The sequence below is a fragment of the Lynx canadensis genome, chromosome B1 (assembly GCF_007474595.2).
Source record: "Lynx canadensis isolate LIC74 chromosome B1, mLynCan4.pri.v2, whole genome shotgun sequence".
Taxonomy (NCBI): Eukaryota; Metazoa; Chordata; class Mammalia; order Carnivora; family Felidae; genus Lynx; species Lynx canadensis.
Window position 1 is genome coordinate 105,738,375 of NC_044306.2, and position 26,922 is coordinate 105,765,296.

A 26,922-nucleotide genomic window follows, 5' to 3' on the forward strand; every position below is an offset into this window, starting at 1 on the left:
AATCCTCTAGGTTGAGAATGCACCACTTTATGTAAAGGCTTTTTAACATTCCTGTGTACCAACATAATGTCAATAAAAGATATCTGAAGGGAGCCTTTAATTTGGTTATAACAACTGTTACTCTATTTCTGTGCTGAGTAATACATCTTGGAACTTTAAATGGACTTAGTGATATATTTTAAAAAGAATGTATAAGTTACAACTAATGTTGCTGTCTGAAAGAGATGGCTATATTTTATAAGCACAACCATCTAAGGATTATCATGTTTTGCATACCTTCTCCCATGAATGTCTCCATTTTTCCATGAGGCTCACAAGTGCAACTATATTTCATCACCAGAGAAACCAGACGAAGCTCAGACTCTGAAATCCATTGGCTTTGTTTAGTTTTTTTTTTTTTTTTTTTTAAACTTTAATGCTTTATACTTTGCTTTGGTTAGTTTTTTACTGGTGAGCCCACAAAGTGCTGTGCATATCTGTTTTGTTTTGTTTTTTCACATTTTTATTTTTATTTTTTTTTTGAAAGAGAGATAGAGCAAGCGCAGGGGAGGGGCAGAGAAAGAAGGACACACAGAATCCAAAGCAGACCCCAGGCTCTGAGCTATCAGCACAGAGCTCCACACAAGCCTTGAACTCACGAGCCATGAGATCTTGACCTGAGCCAAAGTCGGACACTTAACCTACTGAGCCACTCAGCCGCCCCTGAACATATCTGTTCAAAAGAAGAAATCCTGTACCCTTCTTACTGCCTGTAAGCTGCCTGCAAGCTACCCACATATGGGGCAGGGCAACACAGGGCAGCGGTGAAGTGCAAGTGCTTCAGCATCTAATAAGGCCTGGCTTTGTGTCCCAGTTTCACCTCTTAAGGTCTAAGTACATTATTTAATCTCACTAAACCTCAGTATCCTCATACAAAATGTCTGTCTTGAAAGGGTTGCAGAGTTGATTAAATAAGATAATATATATTTATCATTACCAGGAATTAATAAAGTGATCAGGACTTATTATTTAAATAGCACAACACGTAAAGCAGACTTTTAAGATTGTTAGGCAAAATAGTGCTTATTGGGGCACCTGGCTGGTGCAGTCAGTAGAGCATGCAACTCTTGCTTGATCTTGGGGGTTGTAAGTTCGAGCCCCACCTTGGGTGTAAAGATTACTTAAAAATAAAATCTTTAGGGGGTTCCTGGGTGCCTCAGTTGGTTGAGCTTCCCACTCTTGGTTTCAGCTCAGGTCATGATCCCAGGGGTTGTGGGATCCAGCCCTGCATCAGGCTTCATGCTGAGCATGGAGCCTGCTTAAGATTCTCTCTCTCCCTCCCTCCACCCCTCTCCCTGCTTTCCTGTTCTCTCTGTAAAATTAAAAAAAAAAAAAATTAATAAAAAATAAAATAAAATAAATAAAAAAATAGTGCTGTTGGCCAGAATAGTGCTTATATCATTTCTCCACTAAAATTTATTTATTAATGTATTTATAGTCAGTATTTTTCTAAAAAACAAGTGATTTCTTATCTTTGTATTTGACACCATAATTAAATGGAGAAATTTGAGTACTCTTTTGGCACTCTGCATTGAATTTGTTCACATTGGTGTTCATTATTCACTTACTACTACCTTTGGCCACTGTGCTATTAAAATACACCTCTTGTCTTTTGATGTTTGCAGTCTATGCCTCTTCCCAGCTAAATTCTCACTGTCTATTTAAAACCAACTGGTGTTTGAAAATTCCCTTGTGCCCTCATTATCACACTAACTAAGCCTCACTAGATAGCAACCTAAATCTCTTTAGTAACAAGCCCATCCTCAATAGCTTGAAGAAATACACTGCTGTCCTACAGAGCTGTTTATAGACAGAGACAAAAGGCTCTTCTTGATTGTAATTTGAGCAGACCAAGTAATTGTAATGTCACTGTGGTAAAAATGCAGCTGCATTTTTCATGCTTTCTAGAAAAGTTGAGATAACATCTCACAATCACACCACACATATTTTATAATTTAAATCTCAAAGTGGTTTTGTCTCAGTCAAAAAAAGCTGAACTTATAAATTTCATTTTAAGTTTATGTGAAAAGTTATGTTGTAGGAAATAGTTTTATTGATATGTTAATATGTGAAAATATTCATTGCATGCCTAACTAAAAGAGGCAATAGTTTTCTTATTTTAATGTTGTTGATATTTTATACTACCCTGTTTTTATGATAGCAAAAAATGATGACCAGATTAAAGAAAGTAAATGGCAAAGAATATAGGTGATTTCATTATTTTTCTTTATTACGATCAATCAGTAATGTTAATATTAATAGAGTAGAGCATAAATAAAAGGCAAATTATTTCTTTAATAGTCTAATGACTTGAGACAGATAATTAAGGTTCCAGTCCATCAAGAGGGATGAAGAAAGGTTAGTAGGTTTTTCATAGAGTGGGAGGGCCTGGTTTCTATTTCTGCCTTTCCCTTAGCTCCATAGAGGAAGATGAGAAACAGATCCAATGCTTCTTTCATCTTTATTCTTCCTGTATTTCTCTTTATTTCATTCCTGAGGGGAAAATTTCAGAGCTGGTGTGTCCAATATACAAGTAACAGATTTCAAAAGAGGGATTTTTATAAATGAAGGGCATTTATGTGAAAGGAGAAAATACAGACGGTGCAGAGGGAGAACAATTTCAGGCTGAGTAATCTGCGTAGAAAAAATATCACTGAAATGGGCGTGGGAAGAGACAACAAAAGCATTCAGGGGGAAAAAATGCTGAAGAAATTAGGAGAAAACAATTGGGAATAAAGATGTTTAGAAATCACCATAAAAATCAAAAGCATTAAGTGGATAACTTTATTTTTTCCCCCAAAGAACATGTTCGAGTCGATTCTTTTTGAAGTTCTGGAAATCTGTGAAAGTTGTTGGCTGTATACCCAGAAGAATTTGAGCTACTCAACAAGCTACTCATCAGAAGTAGCTGTCTCAACCTGTTTTTTGCCTTCACCTCTTACCTGGTCTAGAATTTTAACCTCTTTTCTCATTCCTTTGGGTGACATACCAAAGTGGATGGTTATCTTAAAAAGCTACAATTAAGACTGTTGGAAATGGAGAAGAGGCCCTGAGGGTTCTTTTAGTCTAGCACAAAGGAATTTATCAAATTAACCACTTGCAAACTAAGCGTTTGATATTGTTCATCAAAAAGTGCTTAGGGAATTGCCCGAGAGGAAAGCTTATAGCCTAATGGTTGTACTGAAGCTACCTTCTAAATAGCAGGAAAGCACCAGACCTAAGAAAGCAAACCTGGGATCCAGAGGGTACCCAAAGTGAAGAATGTGGAAAAGCAAGAAGTATAGAGGTTTTGTTTTTTTTTTTTTAACTTACCTATTTTACATACTTGGTTTGATGCCTGTTGATAGCCAAGACTAGAATGGGCCTGGATGGGGTTCCTCACTATCTTGAGCAGGCTGGTTGAAAAGTTAGAGATTAGGGGAGTCTGGCTGCCTCAGTTGATAAAGCATGTGACTCTTGATCTCAGGGTTGTGAGTTCAAGCCTCCCGTTGGGTGTAGAGATTACTTAAAAAACAAACAAAGTTAGAGATTAATTATACTGCTCTTGTTCTTCAGAGTCACTTGTCTAGAATAGGCTGGTGGCATTCTTGAGAGTTCTGAGCTACATTGTGGGGCAAAATGCCTTGAAGGATTACATACTTGCTGAATAGTCTCTGAGAACTGATGGGGATCATAACTGATTGGTTCCAACCTAAACCAAGGGGGTCATTTGGGTCAGAGTTGACCAGCAACTAAAACTTGGGGCAGAGTGGTGAGGATTTCTAACAGGTAATCTAGTACTCTTAAAAATGAGAGGGGTGCCTGGGTGGCTCAGTCGGCTGAGCATCTGACTTCAGCTCAGGTCATGATCTTGCTGTCCATGAGTTCAAGCCCCACATCAGGCTCTGTGCGGACAGCTTGGAGCCTGTTTCAGATACTGTCTCTCTCTCTCTCTCTCTCTCTACCCCTCCCCCACTCATGCTCTGTCTGTCTCTCTCTGTCAAAAATAAATGAACATTGGTGCGCCTGGGTGGCGCAGTCGGTTAAGCGTCCGACTTCAGCCAGATCACGATCTCGCGGTCCGGGAGTTCGAGCCCCGCGTCGGGCTCTGGGCTGATGGCTCAGAGCCTGGAGCCTGTTTCTGATTCTGTGTCTCCCTCTCTCTCTGCCCCTCCCCCGTTCATGCTCTGTCTCTCTCTGTCCCAAAAATAAATAAACGTTGAAAAAAAAAATTAAAAAAAAAAAAATAAATGAACATTAACAAAATTTTTTTTAAATGATAGCCACTGTTTCAATCAACATTGTGTGCTAGAATCCTCTGGAAGGATATTTATAGGGGGAAAAATGGACTTTGACTTATTGGTAAGATAAAGATAGATAGAGAAGAGGTAGAAGACAGTTATTGATTCATTCATTCATTTATTCCTTTGAGAAACATTTGTGAAATATCTATGGCCCTTGTACCAAACAACAGAGATTCTGTAAAGAGCAAAAGTGACAAGATCCCTGCCCTCATGGAGCTTACCATCCAGAGTGTGGAGTCAGATATTAAACATAGTAAAAGGCAAACATTATTTCAGATAGTGGTAAGTACTATGAAGAAAATAGAAAAGTCTAAAGGGACAGAGAGTGACTTGGGGGGAGGTTTGATGATGGGTGTTTTAGGTAAGGAATGGAGAGACCTATCTGTGGAGGTGATATTTGATTGAGGTCTAAGATATGAAGAGTTGACCCTGTGAAGACCCATGCAAGGGCATTCTTAGAAGAGGGAGCATCAAGTGTAAGAGGCCTGAAATAGCAATGAACTTGATGAATTTGAAGGACAAAATCAACAAAAACAGCAACAGTAAAAACACAGCATAGCCAAAGAAAGTAAACAAAGGACAAAATGTCTAAGACAAAGTCATCATGGTAGGCCACACAGAAACAGTTTCTTTTAATCACAAAGAATTTAAAGGGAAAATTAAAGTAGAGGACAGCTGTGGCCCGGGGAAGAATCAGAAAAGGCCAAAGTCCCTTAAACTAGCATTATTCTATGCTGATATGGAGAAAAGAGGGTAGCTGGGGTATAGAGCCCATATAACAGTGAAAATAAGAGCTAAAACCTGGGTGACACCCAATGTCAGTAAAGTTCGATTTAGAGATTTGTGCCCCAGAAAAAAAAACAAAACAAAACCCTCACTGCTGCTCTTGCCAGTAGGTTAGGAATCCCAGTGATCCACCCCAACTATGATGTTGTACTTGCCACAGTTAGTACTTGAAATCCAGAGGGAAATGGAGATGATGACCACTGATTTCTTCATTGTGTGTGTGTGTGTGTGTATACACACACACACACACACACACACACACATATGTATACATATACATACATATGTATATATTCATTGTATTCATGTATACAATATTCATTGTGTGTATACACACACACACACACACACACACATATACACAAACATACACACACACACTACCTAATATAAAATTCAATGGCCTGTTTTATATTTTTTTTTTCTTTTTTTTTTTTTTTAAATTTTTTTTTCAACGTTTATTTATTTTTGGGACAGAGAGAGACAGAGCATGAAGGGGGGAGGGGCAGAGAGAGAGGGAGACACAGAATCGGAAACAGGCTCCAGGCTCTGAGCCATCAGCCCAGAGCCCGACGCGGGGCTCGAACTCACGGACCGCGAGATCGTGACCTGGCTGAAGTCGGACGCTTAACCGACTGCGCCACCCAGGCGCCCCAGTGTTTTATATTTTTAATAAATTTTTTAAAAATGTAAAATTCCTGTGTGGGAAGCAAAAAAAGTACCAATGCGTAATTTAGTCCTTAGAGGACTAAATTCATCAAGTTCATTGCTATTTCAGGCCTCTTACACTTGCTGCTCCCTCTTCTAAGAATGCCCTTGCATGGGTCTTCACAAGGCCAGCTCTTCCTGTCTTAGACTTCAATCAAATAACACCTCCACAGATAGGTCTTTTCCATTCCTTACCTAAAACACTCATCATCAAACCTACCCCCCCCTCCCCCCCCCCCGCCAAGTCACTATCTGTCCCTTTAAACTTTTCTTTTTTCTTCATAGAACTTACCACTTACAAATACTTTATTTGTTTTATGTTTCAAAGGCTTTGTAACATTTTAATTTGGTCTAAATTCTTTTGTCCAGGGGTATCTGGGTGGCTCTGTCAGTTAAATGTCAGACTTGATCTGGTCTCAGCTCAGTTCTCAGGTTCATGAGCTTGAACCCTGTGTCACGCTCTGCACTGACAGTGTGGTGCCTGCTTGGGATTCTCTCTCTCCCTCTCTCTCTGCCCCTCTCCTGCTCATGCTCTCTCTCAAAATAAATAAATAAGCATTAAAAAAATTTTAATTCCTTTGTCTACCAATCTAAAAGACAAAGTTCATTTCTTTCCCAAAGAATCTAAGATTTTAGTTAAGTACATAGTATTTACTAAACTTCAGAACTCCAAAAACACACTGGGTGAGGGGTTTTTGTTTTTGTTTTTGTTTTTTGGTTTTGTTTGTTTGTTTTTAAGTTAGTGTGTTCTCAAGGGGCTTCAAACGACTTTTCCTGAACTGTTTATGAAAATGTTTCTTGACACGTGATTTGGTAGGGAAAAAACCATGAGACTTCTAATAATATTGAGCAAAAATTGAGCTTATACAAAGGGGAAAAAATGGGGGTGCCTGGGTGGCTTAGTTGGTTAAGCATCAGACTTCGTCTCAGGTCATGATCTCACGGTCCTTGGGTTTGAGCCCTGCGTCAGGGGGCTGGAGCTCAGAGCCTGGAGCCTGCTTCAGATTCTGTGTCTCCTTCTCTCTTTGCCTCTCCCCTACTCATGCTCTGTCTCTCTCTCAAAAATAATTAAACATTAAAAAAGAAACCCCAAAATTTACAAAGGTGAAAAAAAGTGGAGCATAAGACATACCATCTGTAGAGTGCCAATGAAATAGTCCACGCAGCACTTTTCATGTCTCTGCACAATATCACTCTGAGGTGATGTTGTTACCACAGTTGTAACTCAGAGAGGAGCTAGCAAAGATCTGAGCTGTCACATGGCTGCATAGAATTGGACATAATGACCATTGGTCATCAATCTATGTGCTGTCCACCAGACAGCATAGTATCCCCTTATTTAGATGAAATGGTGACAATACAAAGAACAATTTTAATTACTAATGTTAGGAAAAAATTAGTAATTCAGCTTATCAATGGTCACATTAATTGTAACACTCCCTTCTTCCATTGATAAATTTAACTAGTAGAAACTAGGATAGAGATGCTTTTCAAAGAGTGTTTGTGATGAAGGAGGCCCAGGAAGGGGGGGGGGTGGAAATAAAATAGTTTGCAGCTAACTATACCCTGCAAGGAAGCATTGAAAGCGTTATCCATCCAGGGTTGAGCAAAGGGAGTTTAATTCCTTTGGTGTTAATACCCAGGAATTCATGCAGAAGCCTAGAGTGAGTATCTTAAAATGTTCAGAAACAAGCAATCTTTGTTTTTCCTTTCTTAACAAGAAAGTAAGCACAGATAGATTGGAGCTCTTTCAGGTAACATTTACGTTAATGGATCAATATTTTCCTTTGGCAGAAAATTGTTATGCTTGCTCTTAATGAGCATATCAATGAGTTGAGGCCAGAGAACCTAGTGTTCACCCAGCTCCTAAGCAGGCCAAGTTTGTTAGTGAACTTGTGGTTTCATAAACCACATCCAGAACATCTCCTGCCCCTTTCTTAAAAGACAGCCTAGTGACCTAGTGAGTGGCCATATTCAGTTAAAAGTGGTAAAGAAAAGCCAATATTCTTTTCATCTCCCCTCACCAGAACTTGAGATTTCTTATTCTGTACTTGTTTTTTTAATAATAATAATAATAGTAAATAATGCCAATAGCCATCATTTATCCAGAACTTACTATATGCCAGGTACCATGTTGTTATTGTGTTAGTTTATTTAATCATCAAACGATGATCATCTCTGAGATAGGTATTAGAATTATCCTCATTTTATACATGAGTAAACCGAGCTAAAAGTTACAAGTAAGCAACTTGCCTGATGCCACTTGAGTAGTAAGAAGCAGAGTCAGGGTCAACAGCTTAACCCTTAATAACTGCATTGCATAATATGGCATAATAAATGCAGAATTTCTTTGAAAGTGTTTCTGTTAGTGGCCAGCAGTTTTCAAATAGCCATTTATTATTTTCAATAATAATAATTTATGAACTAAACCCTCCTCAATTTCTCTTTAATTAATACTGTTTTGATCCCCCCTGAAACAAACAAACAAACAAACAAACAAGCCAGGTCCCAAGTAAGTGCTGTACAAAAATTATCCCACTTAATTCTCATAATAATTTTAGGACACTTAGAGAGGTTATGTAACTTGCCCAAATGATCAAATTGATATCAGGCTGCTGAGATGAATTTGAACCCAAGCTATCCTGAGGCCAGAGGCTGCGTTGATAAGTGCCAACTTCTGCCATTAGAACTAGCCATTGGAACTATGTGATAAAAATCATAACCAGGTCAGGTGTTCAGCTCAGTGGCAGGTAGTGGTCCCTCTTTTCAACAGGCCATATACCGTATATATATTCAGCTGGTGCTCAAGTGTGGAAACCTGCCTGATAAACTCAGTCACTAGGCCCGAAGAATTCAAGTCCCTCAGATCTGCTTTTCTGAGTTGTATGGCTGCATAGCTGCAGTCACTAGAGCCTGATTGTCTCTGTCAGCTTTACACAGCTTCGTAGGTTAGTGAGGCCTACCAGGATCTTTGCCTTTGCCTTTGCGAAATGGTGAATTGAATGTATGTACTGAAACTTATAGTTGATGATAACAATTAGGAGAAGTCACTTAAAAATAAAACTTATTTTCTGTTCTATAATGTAGTGGTTACAGGCCTGCCGAGGCGTCTCATGCTAGTCACTTAGTGCCTGTGTAGATTTGGGCAAGGTGATGAAACCCTCTATGCCTCCATTTTCTTTTCTTTTCTTTTTTCAGTAGGATAATAACAGCTATACTACAGAATATGGAAAGCGTTAATATATATAAAATAAATGATTGATAATGTGGTTAGTGCAGGAACTTGAACAGAATGTGTTCAATAAATATCAACCCTTATTATTGCCTAAATTGTCAAGATAGTACTTTGACTCTTCCCCTGTTATAAATTTTATGCTGCTGGGGTGCCTGAGTGGCTCAGTTGGTTAAGTGACCGACTTAGGCTCAGGCCATGATATCACGGTTCATGGGTTCTAGCCCCGCGTCGGGCTCTGTGCTGAATGCTTGCTCAGAGCCTGAAGCCTGCTTCAGATTCTGTGTCTCCTTCTTTCTCTGTCCCTCCCCCGCTTGTGCTTTGTCTCACTCTGTCTCTCGACAGTAAATAAATGTAAAAAATAATTTTTTTAATTAAAAAAAAATGTTTTACGCTGCTAAAGTAAGCTTTGAAAATGAGCTAGAGTTCAACTAGCTGACAAATCAGAAAAAATAAAGATGTATTTTAAAATCTGATATTTACATATCAGGTTTATTATTTATAACTCTTGTGTTAGGTTATCTAAAGTTTGATTTGGCACTTGCAACATTGTTCAGTTTAGAGCACATCATGGTAGATAAGGAGGTAAACAAAAAGAGAAAAGTCATGGCTCCATTACTGGCAAATAAAAAGCAAGCAACCATAAAAATTCTCAACCCCTTTAAAGTTACCTAGGTTTATGAATAATCAAGTGTAGAGAATGAGGGTTTTCCTTTGAGAGGTAGAATGAGAGGTTTTCCATTATTAATGCCATTTCTTTCTTTTTTAAATATAGCAATGTTGTTAATAACGTCTTTTTTCAACTTTATAACTTCCAAAAATCTTGGATCGATTTATTTGTTTTTCCTGAACATAGCATTTGTTCATTTTTGCTGATTTAAACATAATAATTTACTTTTCATTCAAAATTATTTGTAAGACTATTTACAATCTCGCAGCTTCATGAGCTACAGTGGGCTATAGTGAAGCTGTATAAAGACAGTGAAATCTTGAGGTGCCTGGGTGGCTCAGTTGGTTAGGCATCTGACTTTGGTTCAGGTCATGATCTCATGGCTCATGAGTTCAAGCCCCATGTTGGGCTCTGTGCTGACAGCTCGGAGCCTGGAGCTTGTTTCAGATTCTGTGTCTCCCTCTCTCTGCCTCTCCCTTGCTTGCACTCTGTCTCTCTCCCTCAAGAATAAGTAAATATTAAAAAGAATAATAAAAACAAAAATAAAAATAGTGAAATCTCAGAATTCTCTACATTCATAAGAGAGAAATGCATTGTGATTGTATAAGTTCCCTGATGATTTTCCATTTGTATGACTTATTCTCCTCACAAAAAGCACTTTTTAAAAAAGTGTTGAAGTTGCCCCAAATGCATCTCCAGACAATTTTATTTTTTTAATGGTTATTTATTTGTTTTGAGCGAGAGACAGAGTGGGGGAGGGGCACAGAGAGGGGGAGAGAGAATCCCAAGCAGGCCCTGCACTGCCAGCACAGAGCCTGATGTGGGACCTTATCTCATAAATGTGAGATGATGACCTGAGCAAAAATCAAGAGTCCAATGCTGAACTGACTGAGCCACCCAGGTGCCCCTCCAGACAATTTTAAATTGTATAGGTTATAATCCCTGTAGGATTATTGTTCCATTTCATCTTGTGAGGGAGTTAAAATGTAACAGGAAAATGCATATTTGTAGCAAAATAAAATATTCTAAACAAAGTAAATTTTCTTTGTTTTTATTAACATTTCTCATAAAAATCATCAAATTTGTGGGGGGAAAAACCACAAAACCCTCTGCATTCCACTGTGTTTCATATATTTAACTCCAACCAGCCATATCACAAAGGTAAGCCATTGACCACTAAGAGAACTAGGTAAGAGACTGGAGGTAGTCAGTGGAAAATATTTATTGAGAAGCTTGTACTAGATAGTGAAGATCCAGAAATGAATAATATCTAATACCTCACTCAAGGTGCTACTTACAACCAACACAAATTCATCCAACCACTGGAGAAGAATTATCCTTCATTATGAAGCAGTCAATATATCTTTAAGTGATTGATCGGATGTTACTAAATGAGTGTACATTAAAGGTATTTTTTACTCTTTGTGCTCTCTTTCTGAATCTTTATCAAACACCTTTTGAGAATAAAAAGACTATGGAAAACTATAAGGTACAAAATCATAGCTTTCAAAAACTATTACATATTACGATAAAAACTGGAAATCATGGCATTGTTTATCTTCTTAAAACTGATTTTATTGTGCAGGTTTTTTTGTTGGTTTTCAATGTTTAAACATTTTAAACTCTTCACTTCAAAAGGTCTGTTTCTGGAAGGTTTCCTCCTTCTGCTTTAATCATTATATGCCCTGTTGAGCTAGTTATGTTCCAAAGGTTAACATCATTCAAAGTTATTTTTGATTTTTTGAAATAATTTACTTAAAATATTTCTGAAGACAGGCATTCCACAAGACATACGCATTGCATTAACAGCCATTCTATCACAGAACAAAACCTTCCTAGTTAATATTTCTTATTTTAGGATCTTAGATCTTCATAAAGTTGTCTCTGCTTAGACTCAGCTGTGAGGTCCAACATAAGTGATGCTACGTGCCAAGTATTGTTTTGCGTGTTGACTGACGGGCCACATTTCATCTTTCTAATGACCATTTGATAGCAAAGAACATTGAGTCATATGTAGAGCCTTTCTACACTGGGTAGAAGTTTCTAAGCCTTCTAAAAATAAAGACAAGTCTGGAGTAACGTCATATTTTTAATGCCCTGAGTTGGTTTTATTACATAACTTAGCTATAAATACTGCCAATGAGTCTCTGTTTCAAAACTGTATCTATCTTTCAGTACAAAAATGAAGGCATATGTCCTTCACAATATAACTGTTTTATGAAAGGAGAGGGAAAAAAATTCTTTCTGATTTCAGTTTCATCTCTACCAGCAAATTTTGTTTCTAGTTGTTACAGCAGCATTATGCATAAATATAGGCCTATTGATGCCTTGAGTTTTTTGTTCAGATGAGGGTGTATAGAAAACAACAGAAATGCGTGTAGCTTAATTTCTTTAAAAAAAATTTTTTTTTTTTTTAACATTTATTCATTTTTGAGAGTGAGAGAGACAGAGCATAAGCAGGGGAGGGGCAGAGAAAGAGGGAGACACAGAATCAGAAGCAGGCTCCAGGCTCCAAGCTGTCAGCACAGGGCCTGATGCGGGGCTCGAACTCACAGACTGTGAGATCATGACCTGAGCTGAAATCGGACGCTTAACCAACTGAGCCACCCAGGCACCCCCATGTAGCTTAATTTCTTGAACAAGAAACTTTATTGCATTACTAAAGCTGGGATTTGTTTGTTTTATAGATAGTGAATACAATTTAACTGAAAAGGATTATAGTCTTCTCATCAAATTAAACCATGGCTATTTGTGTTTTGCTTTATGTTTCTTTGTATGTATTCTAATATGGACAGCCTTACAAATGACACAGTTTCAAAAGGCATCTTCCTTATCCAAATTACTGCTCTCCTGGACTTCGTTCAGGGATATCTGAAATCCCATAATTCCTTTGTCCATTCCATGCATTCTTTTGTCCCATTAAAATGTTAATAACTCCAGACTGGTTGACACAGGTAGTCTTAATCAGGTAGCTAGTACACTTGGGAGTCTTTTTACTAGGAGGCTGGATACTTGAACTCATTGATAAAATCTTTTATTTTCTTGCAACCAGACGAGGAACGAGAATGAATCTGCTCATAAAGTAGCATGGGAGATGCAATTGTGGGGAAACTCAGACACTTTTGTTTGCAGCTGACCCTGTATTTTATGTAAAACATTTGTTTAATCGACAATGCACTCCCTAAGATATTTAGTACTTGTAAAATACATAGAGCCACCCTACAAATACAGTATCGGTTTAAATTTTCTGTTAGAGCAATTTTGCAGAATATAACTATGGTAACCAGCCTTAGAGATGACACCCAATGACCCCACCTCCCAGAATTCACACTCTTGTGTAGTTGCCTCCTGCACTGTACTGGGGTTAGTTTACTACGTGAATGATAGAATATGTGTCACTTCTGAGATTAGATCATAAAAGTCTTTGCAGCCTCTGTCTTGGTCATTTTCTTGCTCTCTTGGGTCACTGGCACTAGGGTAAGCCAGTGCCATGTTGTGAGTGGCCCTATGGAGAAGTTCATATGTAAGGAACTGAGGCCTTCAGCCAACAGTTTCATGAGTGAGCTTGGAAGCCAATCCTCTAGGCTAGTAAGCCTTCAGATGATTATAGTCCCATCCACATCTTGCCTGTAACTTCATGAGAGACCTTGAACCAGAACCACCCTGCTTACCCAATCTCAGATTCCTGATTTTCAGAAACTCTGCGAGATAATAATAAATGCTTATTGTTTTTAAGCTGCTAAATTATGGGACAAAAAATGTGTTACCTTGCTATAGATACTGAACAATTGCCCATTCATTAGTCACCAGAATCTGTCAGCTGAAATGCCTGTGAAACATCATAGTTTATAGCATGAAATTTCTGCCAAATAACAAAGTATAAACTAAATGTAATAAACATAAATGCTTAGAAAATCCGGGCAGGTCGTGGCCATGACAAACTGAAGACTGTTCCCAAGGCCTAAGGATGGAGACAGCTATAGATATTTGTTGGGAATTGTGGGAATTTAGGTTGCCATGTTGCTAGATCTTTTCATTTTTCAAGGTATAGTATATATAGCTCAGTCTCTTCCCAAGCACCCATTACACTCCAGATAATTTGACCAGGCTAATCACAGTAAGTTTATCTTATCTGCCAGCTCAAGAATGGGCATGTGATCTAGTAATAAAAAGAGTGTGAGGAGAAATCTCTTAGGAAGCTTCTGGGAAAGATTTCTTTGCTTCAGGAAAAGAGGCACAGAAAGAACAAGCCTTTTCTCTTTCTATCTAGTTGTAACATCTTGTTATTTGTTGAGAGTTTAAGATGCAGCCAACATGAAGATGAACAAGCAGAGAGATAAAGAGCCTAGGGCTTCAAGGACACAGTAAGGCACTGAAGCCATCAACCCTGGAGAAATTGGTATTTCCTATTGTAAGATGTCATAAAATCTGTTAAAATGCCTTCTTTTATGGCAGTTGGATTTGAGGTTTCTTTTACTTGAAGCCAAAAGCATTCTAACAGATACACTAGGGAAGCTGGTGATCCATAATTTTATGGATAAACGACTGATTTTTAAACATTTTGTTTTAACGTTTATTTATTTAAAAAAATTATTTTTTAACGTTTATTTATTTTTGAGACAGAGAGAGACAGAGCATGAACGGGGGAGGGTCAGAGAGAGGGAGACACAGAATCTGAAACAGGCTCCAGGCTCTGAGCTGTCAGCACAGAGCCCGACGTGGGGCTCGAACTCACAGACCGCAAGATCATGACCTGAGCCGAAGTCGGATGCTTAACCAACTGAGCCACCCAGGCACCCCAAATGACTGATTTTTAAAATGCATGAAAATTAATTTAAAAATGATTCTGTACCAAATAAAATATATCTGGATGGCACATCCATCTTGCTGGCTGCTGGTTTGTGATCTCTCTTGTAGTCACCATGCTACCATATTATAAAAAAAATTATAAGCTCATTTGCATTTTATCTGAAGGTCTCATTTGTTCAGTGACTGTTTATTGCCTGCCATTTTGGCTGCTAGAAGAAAGAGGAGGGTCCTGATAATTGTCTTCACACACTCAAATGTTAGTCATTTGCTCATTGTCCAGCACTTAACAAACTGTTTCTAATTCTCACAACTTTGTTAAGTGGAATTGTTCTCTCTATATCACAGAGAAGCAAACTGTATTTAGAAAGGTTAGTAGTGAATGATGGATGACTAGGAGCCAGGATCCCTTTTTCCTATCTCCACCCCTACCCACATGCATTGCCTCAGGCAGTTCATTCCCCAGAGGACATTTTTGCATTGAGGACAAACCAGGCAAATGCAGGCCCTTTACAATTAGCTGGGGTTTGACCCCAAACCCCAAAATATTTTCCTAGTAGCTAGGCCAAACAGGTAACCAGTTTCGGTCTCTCCCTTTCAACCTCAACCCATAATCAAATCTCAACATTATGGTTAAGAATCCAAAGATGAAGTGAGGAAAATCACTAAGCATAAGGAAGGAAAATAGGGCATTGATTATTTATGTGAATACAGAAGTATTTACATCTTAAATGATAATAGGACTCTAGTAGTGTATACTAACTACTATTCTTGGATCTGCCCCTCCAGCAAATCTCTATCTTGAAGGTCCTTTAAGAGAAGTGGGGGAGAGTCTTTAGTGCCCCCTGGAGGCCAAGAAACAAAAAACTTAATAGGGACTTGAACCCAGGTCTAATACTAAATCAGTAGGAGAACAGAAACAGAATCACAGCTAGGTAAAGTAGGTTTCTGGCTCAATAGCAGAGATTTTTCCAACAATTTGGACTTTCTACAGATGGAGTATGCTGGCTCCCAAGTAAGAATTTGCCCCATCAGTAGTTTCAAGAAATAGTTTCAAGATAGTAAATAGTTTCAATCAGTTTCAATCAGAAATAGTTTCAATCAGTAGTTTCAAGAAATAGCTGGAAGTCCACTCATCAGGAGGTTTTGGGCAAAGATTTCTGCATTTGACAGAAAATTGGAGCTCTAAGTCTTTTTCAGCACTGTGTTTTGTGATTCCCAGATCACTCACGAGCAGTTCTAGTGTTGCTTTTCTTCCAATCTGTTTATTCCCACTTGCAACTGAGGAATTGAAAATCACTCGTACTTTGGCAAACTCCTCAGGAAAAGTGTTTTAACCCAAAATACTTTGTGTTTCATTGACTTTTGGGGATCAAACTTGTTGAGAGGTAGAGAGACCTCTGAGAGGACAAACTCTCGAGTGGAGCTTAGAGCAGCCTCGTGATTGTCCCTGATCCAAGAGAGGAATTACTGAGGTATACTAAGAGACACAAGCTTGGTGGGACGGGAGCTCTGAACAAATTTTCCTGCTTTGTTCACAGCTTTTCATGGGGTGGCTAAATTTGAGGGGTTAAGAATTCAAAGGCAGTTACTGATAATATACTACCATACTATAGTTGGCATTTATTGAGTACTGTGTTCAACAGTTGATGTGCATTATCTCAATTATTCCACACAGGGATTTATCATGCAAGTACCATTACTGTCCCTTTTGTCAAGCCTTTGGCTTAGGGAAGTAAGGGAACTCATCTAAGATCCTCCAGTTAGAGCTAGAGCCAGACTGAGCATCAGTTTGATTCCAAGGCTGAAGGAACTATTTTTTTGAGATATATATGAAATTCATGCTATATATATATATATATATATATATATATATATATATATTCCTTATCTACTAGTGTGTATTATTTGAGTAGTCCTGAAAATGAATCTATAGAATTAGTTTCCATATAGGGTTTTTATACCAAGGTTAGATAAATTTTATACCAAGGTTAGATAAATTTTAAAAAATAAATCAGAGGCGCCTGAATGGCTCAGTTGGTTAAGCTTACAACTCTTGATTTCAGTTCAGCTCATGATCTCATGGTTCGTGAGATCAAGCCCCGAGTTGGGCTTTGCACTGATAGCATGAAGGGATTCTTCTCTCTCCCTGCCCCTGCTTCACTCGGGCTCTCTCTCTCTCTCAAAATAAATAAACATTAAAAAAATAAATAAAAATTTTGGGGTGCCTGGCTGGCTCAGTCAGTGGAGCATGCGGCTCTTAATCTTGGGGTTGTGAGTTCAAGCCCCATGCTGAGTGTAGAGATTACTAAACATAAAATATTTTTAAAAGATCAGCCTGATAATGTCTTATAATTTCAAATCTCCCACAGTTCCTACACAGGCTTTCATATTTGATCCCCACCCCCCTTTTATATGAAAGAGCAATGCTCAGTGTTCTTTTAACACATTTCTTGCACTTGGTATTGTACAAGTAAATGCTGATTTTATGCCGTAAGTTCAAAAACTCCTAGCTTTTCCAATACAGGCAGTACCCAAATTGCAAATGGAACTTTTCCAAAAGTTATTTTGCATACTGGTTTTTGGAAGTCTGTAAAAATAATATGCATAGTGGTTGTATTTCCAAATAGAACAACACAAGAGCTCTTCAACCCATCACATATGTGCAGTAAAATCATCTCCTAAACAACCATAAAACCAAATGTTTATATACATAAAACATAGTTGGCATAGGAAATACAGATATGCAGATATACATGTATCCCACCCCTACCCCTCAAGACTGCCCACCCTTCCTGCTCTGATACGAGCAGGCAGACTCCCCTGTTCACTCTTCTAGGTTTTAGGCCTTGAGGCTGTGGGGTAGTGGAACTCTGGGGACTGAAATCAGTGAGGTGGCAGAACTGACAAGGGGTATTATGGGGACCTCCTGGGGCCTCCAAAGTGTTGTGGTGGGGAATGCCTGCAAGGTGTCAAATACTTGTTTCTGTCAGTTCCTTTTCGTTGCTCCTTTGTTTCTGCTGAAGGGATTGCAAGACAGGAAAAAAAAAAATATCAGCAGTGGAGTTTTTGTAGTTGTTACCAGATGGAGTTGCCTCCCCCTTTCCTTTGGCTTTGATAGAGGTAATGAGAATCTGAGGAGGGTGCTGTGGCTAGGTAGTGCCTAATCCAGGCAGAAGGAGAGAATTTCTCCTTGCAAACACCCCTCCTCCCCACAAACACACACTGTGCTGTGGTGGAGGTGGGAGAAAGAAATGCATTTCAGGGATTGGATTGGGAATTGGAAATCCTAAACATCTGCATGTTGGTAGCAGCAAAGAGGAATGACAGAAGAGAGAAAAGGAAGATATTAGCAGAGGGAAGTAATATGTAGAGCACAGGTCTGTTTAGGTCATACTTTGCCTGTAAAATAGAGGACAAAGCCCAAATGGAGGCCCCTAAATTCACAGTCCAACTGCCTGAATGCCAGTTTATTGTGTAGGAAAGATATTTCAAAATGTAGATGATTAAATCCAGATGTGGAATTTTCTGTGGGTAAGTCCACTTTGTACATGTCAGCTTTATAATCTGTTAAATGTAAGTAGGCCTTGGGAAATCTCAAGCTCCTCTTAAGTCATACAGGGGGCTGGAGGAGAGGCCAGCCTGCCCAAGCATCTCTCCTCTCTGGAATTGAGTTCCAACAATCTTCCCTTTTACTCTCTTCTCTTTCATTATTTCCCTCTCTTCAAGGTACACAAATGTGTGAGAACTAGGTTTGCCAGTAGACCCCCCACAAAGTGTGAAAACAATTGGTGGAGGAGCCATATAGGTGAGGGAGTGCGGCAGGATCTAAGCAGGCCAGCCAGAATCCCACAATGAGCTTTCCCTGCCCAATCGGGTGGCAGAAGGTGGAGAAACAGGTGGACAACTCCTATTAGAATTGTCCCCTATTATATCAAGAATCTGTGATTGGTGAACCCTAAATAAGTAAATCAAACTCTTCCAGAGAGCTATTTCATCTTTCACTCTCTTTCACAAGTACCATTTTAACTATGCTTTTGGAGCCAGGAAAGTATCAGTAAAAAAAACCAAAATAATGCATAAAAGCATCTTGGATAACAACATCTTTTTAAAAATTGTTTATTTATTTATTTTGAGAGATAGAGAGCAAGCAGTGGGAGGGTGAGAGAGAGAGAGAGAGAGAGAGAGAGAGTGTGAGTGAGTCCCAAGCAGGCTCCATTCTGTCAGCACAGAGCCTGACACAGGGCTCAGTTTCATGAACCATGAGATCATGACCTGAGCAGCAATCAAGAGTCTTAACAGACTGACCTGCCCAGGCGCCCCTGAAAACATTTTGAATAAAGATTTGACAAATACAGTCTGGGATTCCTAAGATTCTTTTTACCCAATTCATTGTGAAATGAAATCAAATATTTTGTTAAATAGTAGTGGAGAAAAAAATCAATAAAATGATTCATGAAAGTTAAAATGGATTATTTGAGCGAGGTTGGGGAATTAAATCAGTTTCTAATTGAAACCTAGGTTTTAACAATAAATGTTTAAGTTACGCTCACATTTTCTTCGAGTTACATTATATTATGGGGCAATATGGTCCTGCAAATGGTTACCAGAAAGTAAAATATTACCATCTCTTTGGCCTTCCTGTTCCTTGTTTAACTTCAGTGGCATGGTCAGGAACAACTGAAAGGAGAAATCCTAAAATATCCAGCTCCGGTAATTAAAAAAAAAAAAAAAAAATTTCCAAGCCAACTTCTTTGGGGAGGGGGAGAGGGGCTGTTGAAAGGCTCTACTAAGGTCAGGCCAAGCCAATACTGCAGCTTCAAAATTGCCAGCAGTGGGGCCACTTTGGAGAGGCAAATGTGTAGGCTTAAGTCCCTTGGCCTGTAAAAACGAGGCAGGTGTTAGAGGGATGGACTTTTGGATAGGATGGAGACCCGGACGGATGAAGTCTTCTCTGGTTAGAAAGGAAATTTGGTATTAAGAGGGCCTCACTGAATCCCAGTAATAACCAAACAACTGGTGTTGTCCAGGGCACCCGGTGGAAAGTGGGAGGCAGGAAGTAGAAAGGCTCAAGCTCCTTTCCCTGGGTCAGTTCAGGAATTTAATTTCAACAAATGTTTATTGGAGTCTAATAAGTGTTGGGCACAGTGTTAAGCACCGGGATATAAGGCTAAATCAAACGTGGTCTTGTCCTTGAGGAGCTCACACTTCAGTAAAATGTCTTCAACATTCCTCGTGCTTTGTTAACTTTTATACTGGGACTTGTCAGGGGAGACTTGTAGCTAAATCCATCCACACTTCTCTTCTGAAGATTTCAAAACCAGGAAAACTAGACAAGGGCATGGGGGCGGAGGAGAGACGGCTACAGGGACTGGTGCCAAGCTTGGGAGCCGCCAGACGCGGGGCTCTGGTCGTGTTGCTTGCCGGCCAGGGGCAGCCAAGACCTTCCCCCGCATTGGCACCCTCGGGCTTGGCTCCGGCACAGCGAGGCTGCGGCGGTGCCAGCAGCTGGTCTGGCCCGGACGGCGACAGCCGGGAGCCCGGTAGGGGCCAAGCGGAGAGGTCCGGCTCCGGGGCGAGGCTGCACGTCCCGCGCCCGCAGCCAGGGGGCAGAGTTCCCGGGCTCTAGCCACCGCTGGCTACCTGGGGCTCAGGCCCCACCACTCCCGGCGGAGTCCGCGCCTTCTCTTTGCGAGTCTTCTGCACTAGCCTGGTCTCAGCGAGCTCAAAATTTCACGGTCCACTGTCGCTTCCGAGGGGCAGGAGCGGAGGCGCGTCGCGGGACCCGTGGCGGGAGGCGAGGTGGGGAGGGAAAGGCGGTCGGCACGCGGGGGGCGGGAGGGGACTCGAGTGGGGGATTCGAGGGACGCTGCAGCCCCGCCTCCGCCCCCTCCTCTCCTCCCCTTCAGAACCGGAGGAGCGGGGGAGCATGGACCAAACCCTGCTGCTCTGGCACCATGACGCTCGCCCGCTTCCTGGTGGCTCTGGTTTTAGGGGCGCTCCCCGAAGTAGTCGGCTTTGATCTAGTCCTCAGGTATCCCCTGCACCACCGTTATCGCCATTCGCTTCCTCCGGGTCCCCCGCACCCTTACTACCTTCCCACCCAGCAGCGGCAACAGAGGACGCCTCCGTCGCCCTCTCTCCCGCGCGTCCCGCGCGTCCCGCGCCCCCCGCCCGCGCTCCATGCCCAGCGCCTGCACGCCCTCCATGCCGGGCGCACGCCCGGGCCGCACCCCGGGGACTGCCCGGCCGGCGAGCCCTGGGTCAACGTGACGGACTTCGGCGCCCCGTGTCTGCTCTGGGCAGAGGTGCCACCCTTCCTCGAACGGTCGCCCCCGGCGAGCTGGGCTCAGCTGCGAGGGCAGCGCCACAACTTCTGCCGGAGCCCGGACGGCGCGGGCAGACCCTGGTGCTTCTATGGGAACGCCCACGGCAAGGTGGACTGGGGCTACTGCGACTGCAGACACGGTGAGTGGCCCCGGGGCAGCGGCGGCGGCAGCTCGGGACTGGCGGGGAGCCAGCCTGGCGTGCCGAGGGCTTTAGGTGTTCCTTGAAGAGAGCGAGTGAGAGAGTGTGTGAGAGTTCGCGTCTGTATTGCCCGGCGGGATGGCTGGCTGCCGCGGAGGCACCGGCAAAGCGCACTGGTACCGTGACTTTAAATTAGCGAGGCGAGCTTTGTGTGTGAAGGTTGTCGTGAGGGTAGTTTTCGTGAGAGGTGCTGCACTCTGGGTTCCTGGATCCCGTCTCTGGCCACTGTGTGTGTTTGTGTGTGCGTGTTCGTCAGGTGGATGTGTGTTCTCTAGGGTAGTTTGCCGTGAGGGCGTTACCATATTTACACGAAAGAGGCAAAGTAAGGGCGGAGATAAAGTTTCTAATTATTCGTTTTGGAAAGGGAAATATTAAATCTAATATACAACCAATAACTTTCCCCCCACCCCATAGACTCCGATTTGGAAGTATGTGATACATCTTTTTGCCTTTATTCTCACCACTGGCCTCTGTTTGAAAAAGTATGGCAAAGTCTCCTGGCCTGAATACAACTTGCCAAAGTGATGTTCAATTCTGGGGCACAATATGGTAAATATGATTAGTGAGAGAAGAGAAAAGAAGGAAAAAAGAGATAGGAATAGTAACTATCTTAGGAAAGAAGCAACGTGATATAGTCAAATTAAGTTTTCAAGAATGCCATTTTTTTAGCTCCATATGTTATTTGTGGGCATTTGGGATTAGTTGGTGACATCAAGAGATAAAGTTGGTAAGATGTTTTGGTTTTATGGCATAATGATAACATATTAATAGGTTTAATGTAAGTGAATGATCTGCCTTTGAACAGTGCTTCATTTTGAATTGTTGAGGCTTTGTTTAATATTAGCTCGCCCCCCCCCCCTTCATTAATAGCTGGAAAGAAAAACTTCATGTCCTTCAAAGTTTGAATTTCCCTTCAAACATCTTTTTGGCAGCTCTCCATCTCAGCTATGGGGCAGGGATTTCATGAATTGGGATTCTGAAATATGTTGTACTTTGTACCTTTTGGAGGTGATTTGGAGGTTAGCTTTCATAGTGCCATTCTTTTCCTGCAGACATTTTTATTTATCTGAATTGCATTAGCTTTGAGTTAAAGGAAAGTGATAGGAAGGTTAAGATCAATTATCCTTCATCCTAGAGAATGAAGTCATTGCTATACTCGTGTTTCATGGACAGAATGCCAATGTGGCTATAAAAAAAATTGAGGTGATATCAGGCAAAGAGCCCCAGCATTGTCTCATTATTTACTGTAAGATTATTTGTAGTAAAATATCGTGTTTAGCAAACATTGGAAATTTTTTTTGCTTTCCTGCTATTGTACTATATTTCATATCTTTAAATGTATATTTAGGAAATATGTATGTATATGTATATACTGAAATCTCTCTCTCTCTCTCTCTCTCTCTCTCTCTCTCTCTATATATATATATATATATATATATATATATATACTGAAAGAAAAGTGGAATTTAAAGTGAAAACACTATAGTGGTAAATTGCTCTCTGACACGTAACTCCTTTAACTTTATATTCCAAATGAGGACAGTAGGTTGTTCTTTGTTTCCCCTCTTGTGTTGAATAGAAATTTAAATCTGACGGCAGCACAGACTCTGCGATGTTTTTATGTTCATAGCTAATTCTCACCAGACAGAATCCCAAACACTGCATAGTTGTATGTGTAGTACTTCCTGGGGCAAAGCAATTGAACACAAGAGAAACAAAAGAAACCACCCAAGATGGGAGATAAATGCCCCATGCAAAAAAATACAGGAAAACAATTGGCTGTCTATGTAATAATTAATTACTTTCACAGACCCAGTCTTGATAACTGAAGCTTCCCATCCTGTCCTTTACCCCTTACGTTCTGATTAGGCATGATCCATACCTTCAAAATGAATGGCATTTTCTGAACCTTATGGCTTTCTGGTCTTGGTCCTACATTTCCCTTCAGAGGGTGAACAAAGCTGTCATGAAGTAGTGAAAAGAATATGGATTTGTGCTTTAAAAAACACTTGTGTCTGTTTTGGCTCTGGCAGTAGTTGTGTAGTGTTGGGTAAAACTCTTAATTCCCAGAGTTTTGGTTTCCTTATCTGCAGAAAAGCAGTTTTTGAATAGATTAATTCAAAGAACTTTTCCAGTTCGAGCCTGTACCAAAATGACCTGGCCTGGTAACAGCTAGAATTTATTGAGCATTCACTCCGTGTTGGATGCTGGGCTAAGCATTTTATATATTAGTTTTTCTCATTTAATTCTCATAACAACATTAGAAGGTAGTGTCCATTTTCATGTCACAGCTCATTTTGCTCTGGTTCTTTAATTATATAAACATGTAGAAATATATGTGCTGTCTGATGACTCCATTTTTGTAGCTTAAGGACTAGTCTAAAAGGAAAGAAAAAGTGAATTATTTTTGGTTCAATGCACATGATTTCCTGTATCTTATGATTTTAAGATGTCCAGAGTTTTTTTCTTTTTCTTAAAAAAAAAAAAAAAAAACTAGAACAAAAGGAAAGGAAATTTATAGTAGTGAGATCCCTTCTTTAAAAAATAAACTGGAGGCCAGAGTCACGTATCCAGTTGCATTGAGAGAAATGAGGAAGTTGGTGCCTTCAAGGTAGAAAGTTGGTCTAAGCCTAGTTGAAGGGGCGCTGGGGGGATCGCAGGTGAGCTAGGGTGGGGTGTGGAAATACCAGTGGCTCAAATGTCTGGAGTGAGAAAGATGATGCCTGGGCCCTAATTGTATGAATTAGTAGTAAAGAATCGTTTGGTGAATTGGAATACCCTGAATCAGCCCAGGGAGTTTGTTCTCGTAATGAGTACCTAAGGGACTTGTTAAAATGCAGATACCTAGGCTCTAGCCTTCAGAAACCCTGATTGAGCAATCCTTACATCTGTCTCAGGAATGTGCTTTTTCTACTGAATGGTCAGGTCAAGGTGATTTGGATGCTGAAGACCCTTTGTCACACTTGGGAAAACCAGAGGAGGACATCAGAACCCATCTAGAATGGAGTGGTGGGTGATTATGTAGACTGAGTCCATCATTCTGTGACTTAATTCTGCCAGGCATGGGATCAAGCAGAAGCCATGCCTATCTATGGTAATTTTGTGTCATTCTAGGAAATAGCACCACGCTTTTTCATTTGACTAGTGTGGGGGTAATAACAACCTAGTTCACCAGAATATGAGTATTAACTGCATGTGAACTAGGTTGCTTTTATGTTTCTTTTTCAGTTTATTTTATTTATTTATTTAAAAGTTTTAAAAAGGGGCGCCTGGGTGGCGCAGTCGGTTAAGCGTCGCACTTCAGCCAGGTCACGATCTCGCAGTCCGGGAGTTCGAGCCCCGCGTCAGGCTATGGGCTGATGGCTCAGAGCCTGGAGCCTGTTTCCGATTCTGTGTCTCCCTCTCTCTCTGCTCCTCCCTCGTTCATCCTCTGTCTCTCTCTGTCCCAAAAATAAATAAACGTTGAAAAAAAAATTAAAAAAAAAAAGTTTTAAAAAATGTTTATCTTTGAGAGAGAGGAAGAGATAAAGTGCGAGTGGGGAAGGGGCAGAGAGAGAGGGAGACACAGAATCTGAAGCAAGCTCCAGGCTCTGAGCTGTTCGAACCCATGAACCCCGAGATCATGACCTGAGTGGAAGTCGGACACTTAACTGACTGAGCCACCCAGGTGCCCCAATTTTTATGTTTCAAGAGAAAGAATTAACAGGCAACTGATTCCCCCCAGTACCCTGCAGTAATTTAGAGCTTCCTGACTAGGAAGGCAAAATCACTTTCTAGTCATTGGTTGGCATGGCAGATGGGGAAACTTGATGCTGTGCTAATACTCTCTGTTACAAGCAGCTGAGTGGAACTCACCCATAGGTGACCGATGGCCGTTGGGTAAAACAGGTACTGTATATAATGATAATGCTCTAATAATTGAGATTGCACCAGAAAGAATGATGCGTAGATCTGACTTTTTGTCATGTCATCATGCTAAGCTGTTCATATGCACGTACCCACTCCAGTCTCCTGATTGAAACGGAGGCAGCAGACTTGCGGGACAATTGTTTACAGGCTGTACTCTTTGAAGTCCATCTGGTGTTTGAAATGATTGTTAATTAAAAAGTTGGCTGAAAGCTGTCCCTTGCATTTAAAAAAAAAATGCTCCATCTTGATTCTATGTAACAGGTTCTGAAAAACATTAGCAATACCAAATTTGATACATTTCCTGGCTGGATTTTAAATTTTGAGCTCAGTCTGTTCTTCAGGATAAGGCAGATATAAAATGCTTTGATTTGGGGCATTATCTGACTATTAGAGTGAAGATTTTTTTTTTTAAGAAGAAAATAAGACATCCATTGCTATTGCCTTTTATGAATGATTATCTTGAAGTGTATATACACATGTGGTCACTGTCTTTGAGTGTGTGTGTGTGTGTGTGTGTGTGTGTTAAGGTAATATTTGTAAAAGTGATTTGGTTCAAAATTGTGGAGGCAGACCTAAATATCCAGCAATAAGATACTACACAGAGGTCCCTTCATTTAATAGATACTAGGTAGTTTCTAAAGTGCTAATTGTAAAGATTACATATAAAAACTGGAAAAATGCTGATGATAATGTTAATGGGAAAAGATGGATACCAAATTTATATACATTATGACTATGAAAATAAATATGCCTTTAGAAGAGAAAACAAATTATAATTACAAACTTGGGTATGAATGTGGCTTGGATCAGTAAGGGTGGTTTTGATGGCAAAGAATAGAAAGCCCAATTCAAAATAACTGAAGCAATAAGGAGATTAATTGTTCATATTACAAAAAGTTGGGCTCCAACATGCTACAGCTCTGTTTCTGTTGTTCTCTTGCCTCCTCTATTCTCTAAATGTGGCTTTTATTGTTAGGCTAGTGGTTATTCCAGGCTTCATGTTGAGATAGGATAGCCTGCAGTAGAAAGACAGGGCCCCTCCTCATGTAGGTCCCATTGAAAGAGCAAGGAAACCTTCCTAGAATTCCCCCACAGACTTCCTCCTGCGTTTCATTGGCTAAGACTGGATCACATGTTCCTCTGGCACTCTCTAGAAGGGGAAATTCAGTTAATACAATTGCATAGTTTAATCAAGATTTACCTCTGAACACCTGGGGACTCTCCTACCAAGACAAAGTGAGATGGTTGTTGAGGAGAACCAACAGGGTCTGCTAAGAAGTATGGTTGGAGTTTGTCCCTCCATTTGGGAAACTTAGCACTGTTAAAAAAAAAATAGTAGTAAGTAGGAGTGCCTGGGTGGCTTATTAGGTAAAGCATCTGACTCTTGATTTCTGCTTGGGTTATGATCTCACTGTTCATGAGTTCAAGCCCCACATTGGGCTCTGCGCTGACAGTACAGAGCCTGCTTTGGATTCTCTGTCTCCGTTTCTCTTTGCCCCTCCCTCACTTGTGCTTGTGCACTCTCTTTCAAAAATAAACGTTAAAAAAGTAGTAGTAAGTAATTTTAAAAATTGTGCTGTGAAATGTTACATTCATTTTTCATCTGTATCTAGATGAATCACATTTAGACCCTGATTTGATTGAAAAAGCATATTTTCTTATTTTAAGATGCAGTTTGCAGGTCTAGTAAATTTATGTCTGAAATGAATAATCCCATAATTGTTAAGAATATGGAAGTTAACTCAGTTGCTTGGTAAACACTTTTAATTCTAATTTTTAAGCCTCCCCCATCCCTGAGTTAACTTGTAAAGAAAGCTGTTCTCTGAAATCTCTTCCTTTGGTCTGCATTGTAAACAGGCATTCAGTGCATCTATATTAGCAATTGATTTAGACTGCCTTGTATGTGATTGACGCCCTGTTGTCTAGAAAATCAGGAAATGTTTATTTTTTACCTCTTATTA

At 40.3% G+C, this 26,922-nt stretch overlaps 1 protein-coding gene across 1 annotated transcript in view; it reads left to right on the forward strand.

Moving 5' to 3' along the window:
* Nucleotides 1–20,377: 20,377 nt before the first annotated feature.
* The window catches only part of PRSS12 (serine protease 12), a 77,585-nt gene continuing 71,040 nt past the window's right edge, over nt 20,378–26,922 (forward strand). The window contains exon 1 of the mRNA XM_030313170.1: nt 20,378–20,992. Within this exon, the coding sequence (XP_030169030.1) occupies nt 20,482–20,992 (511 nt within the window). The 5' untranslated portion in view covers nt 20,378–20,481. The remainder of the gene's footprint in view (nt 20,993–26,922) is intronic.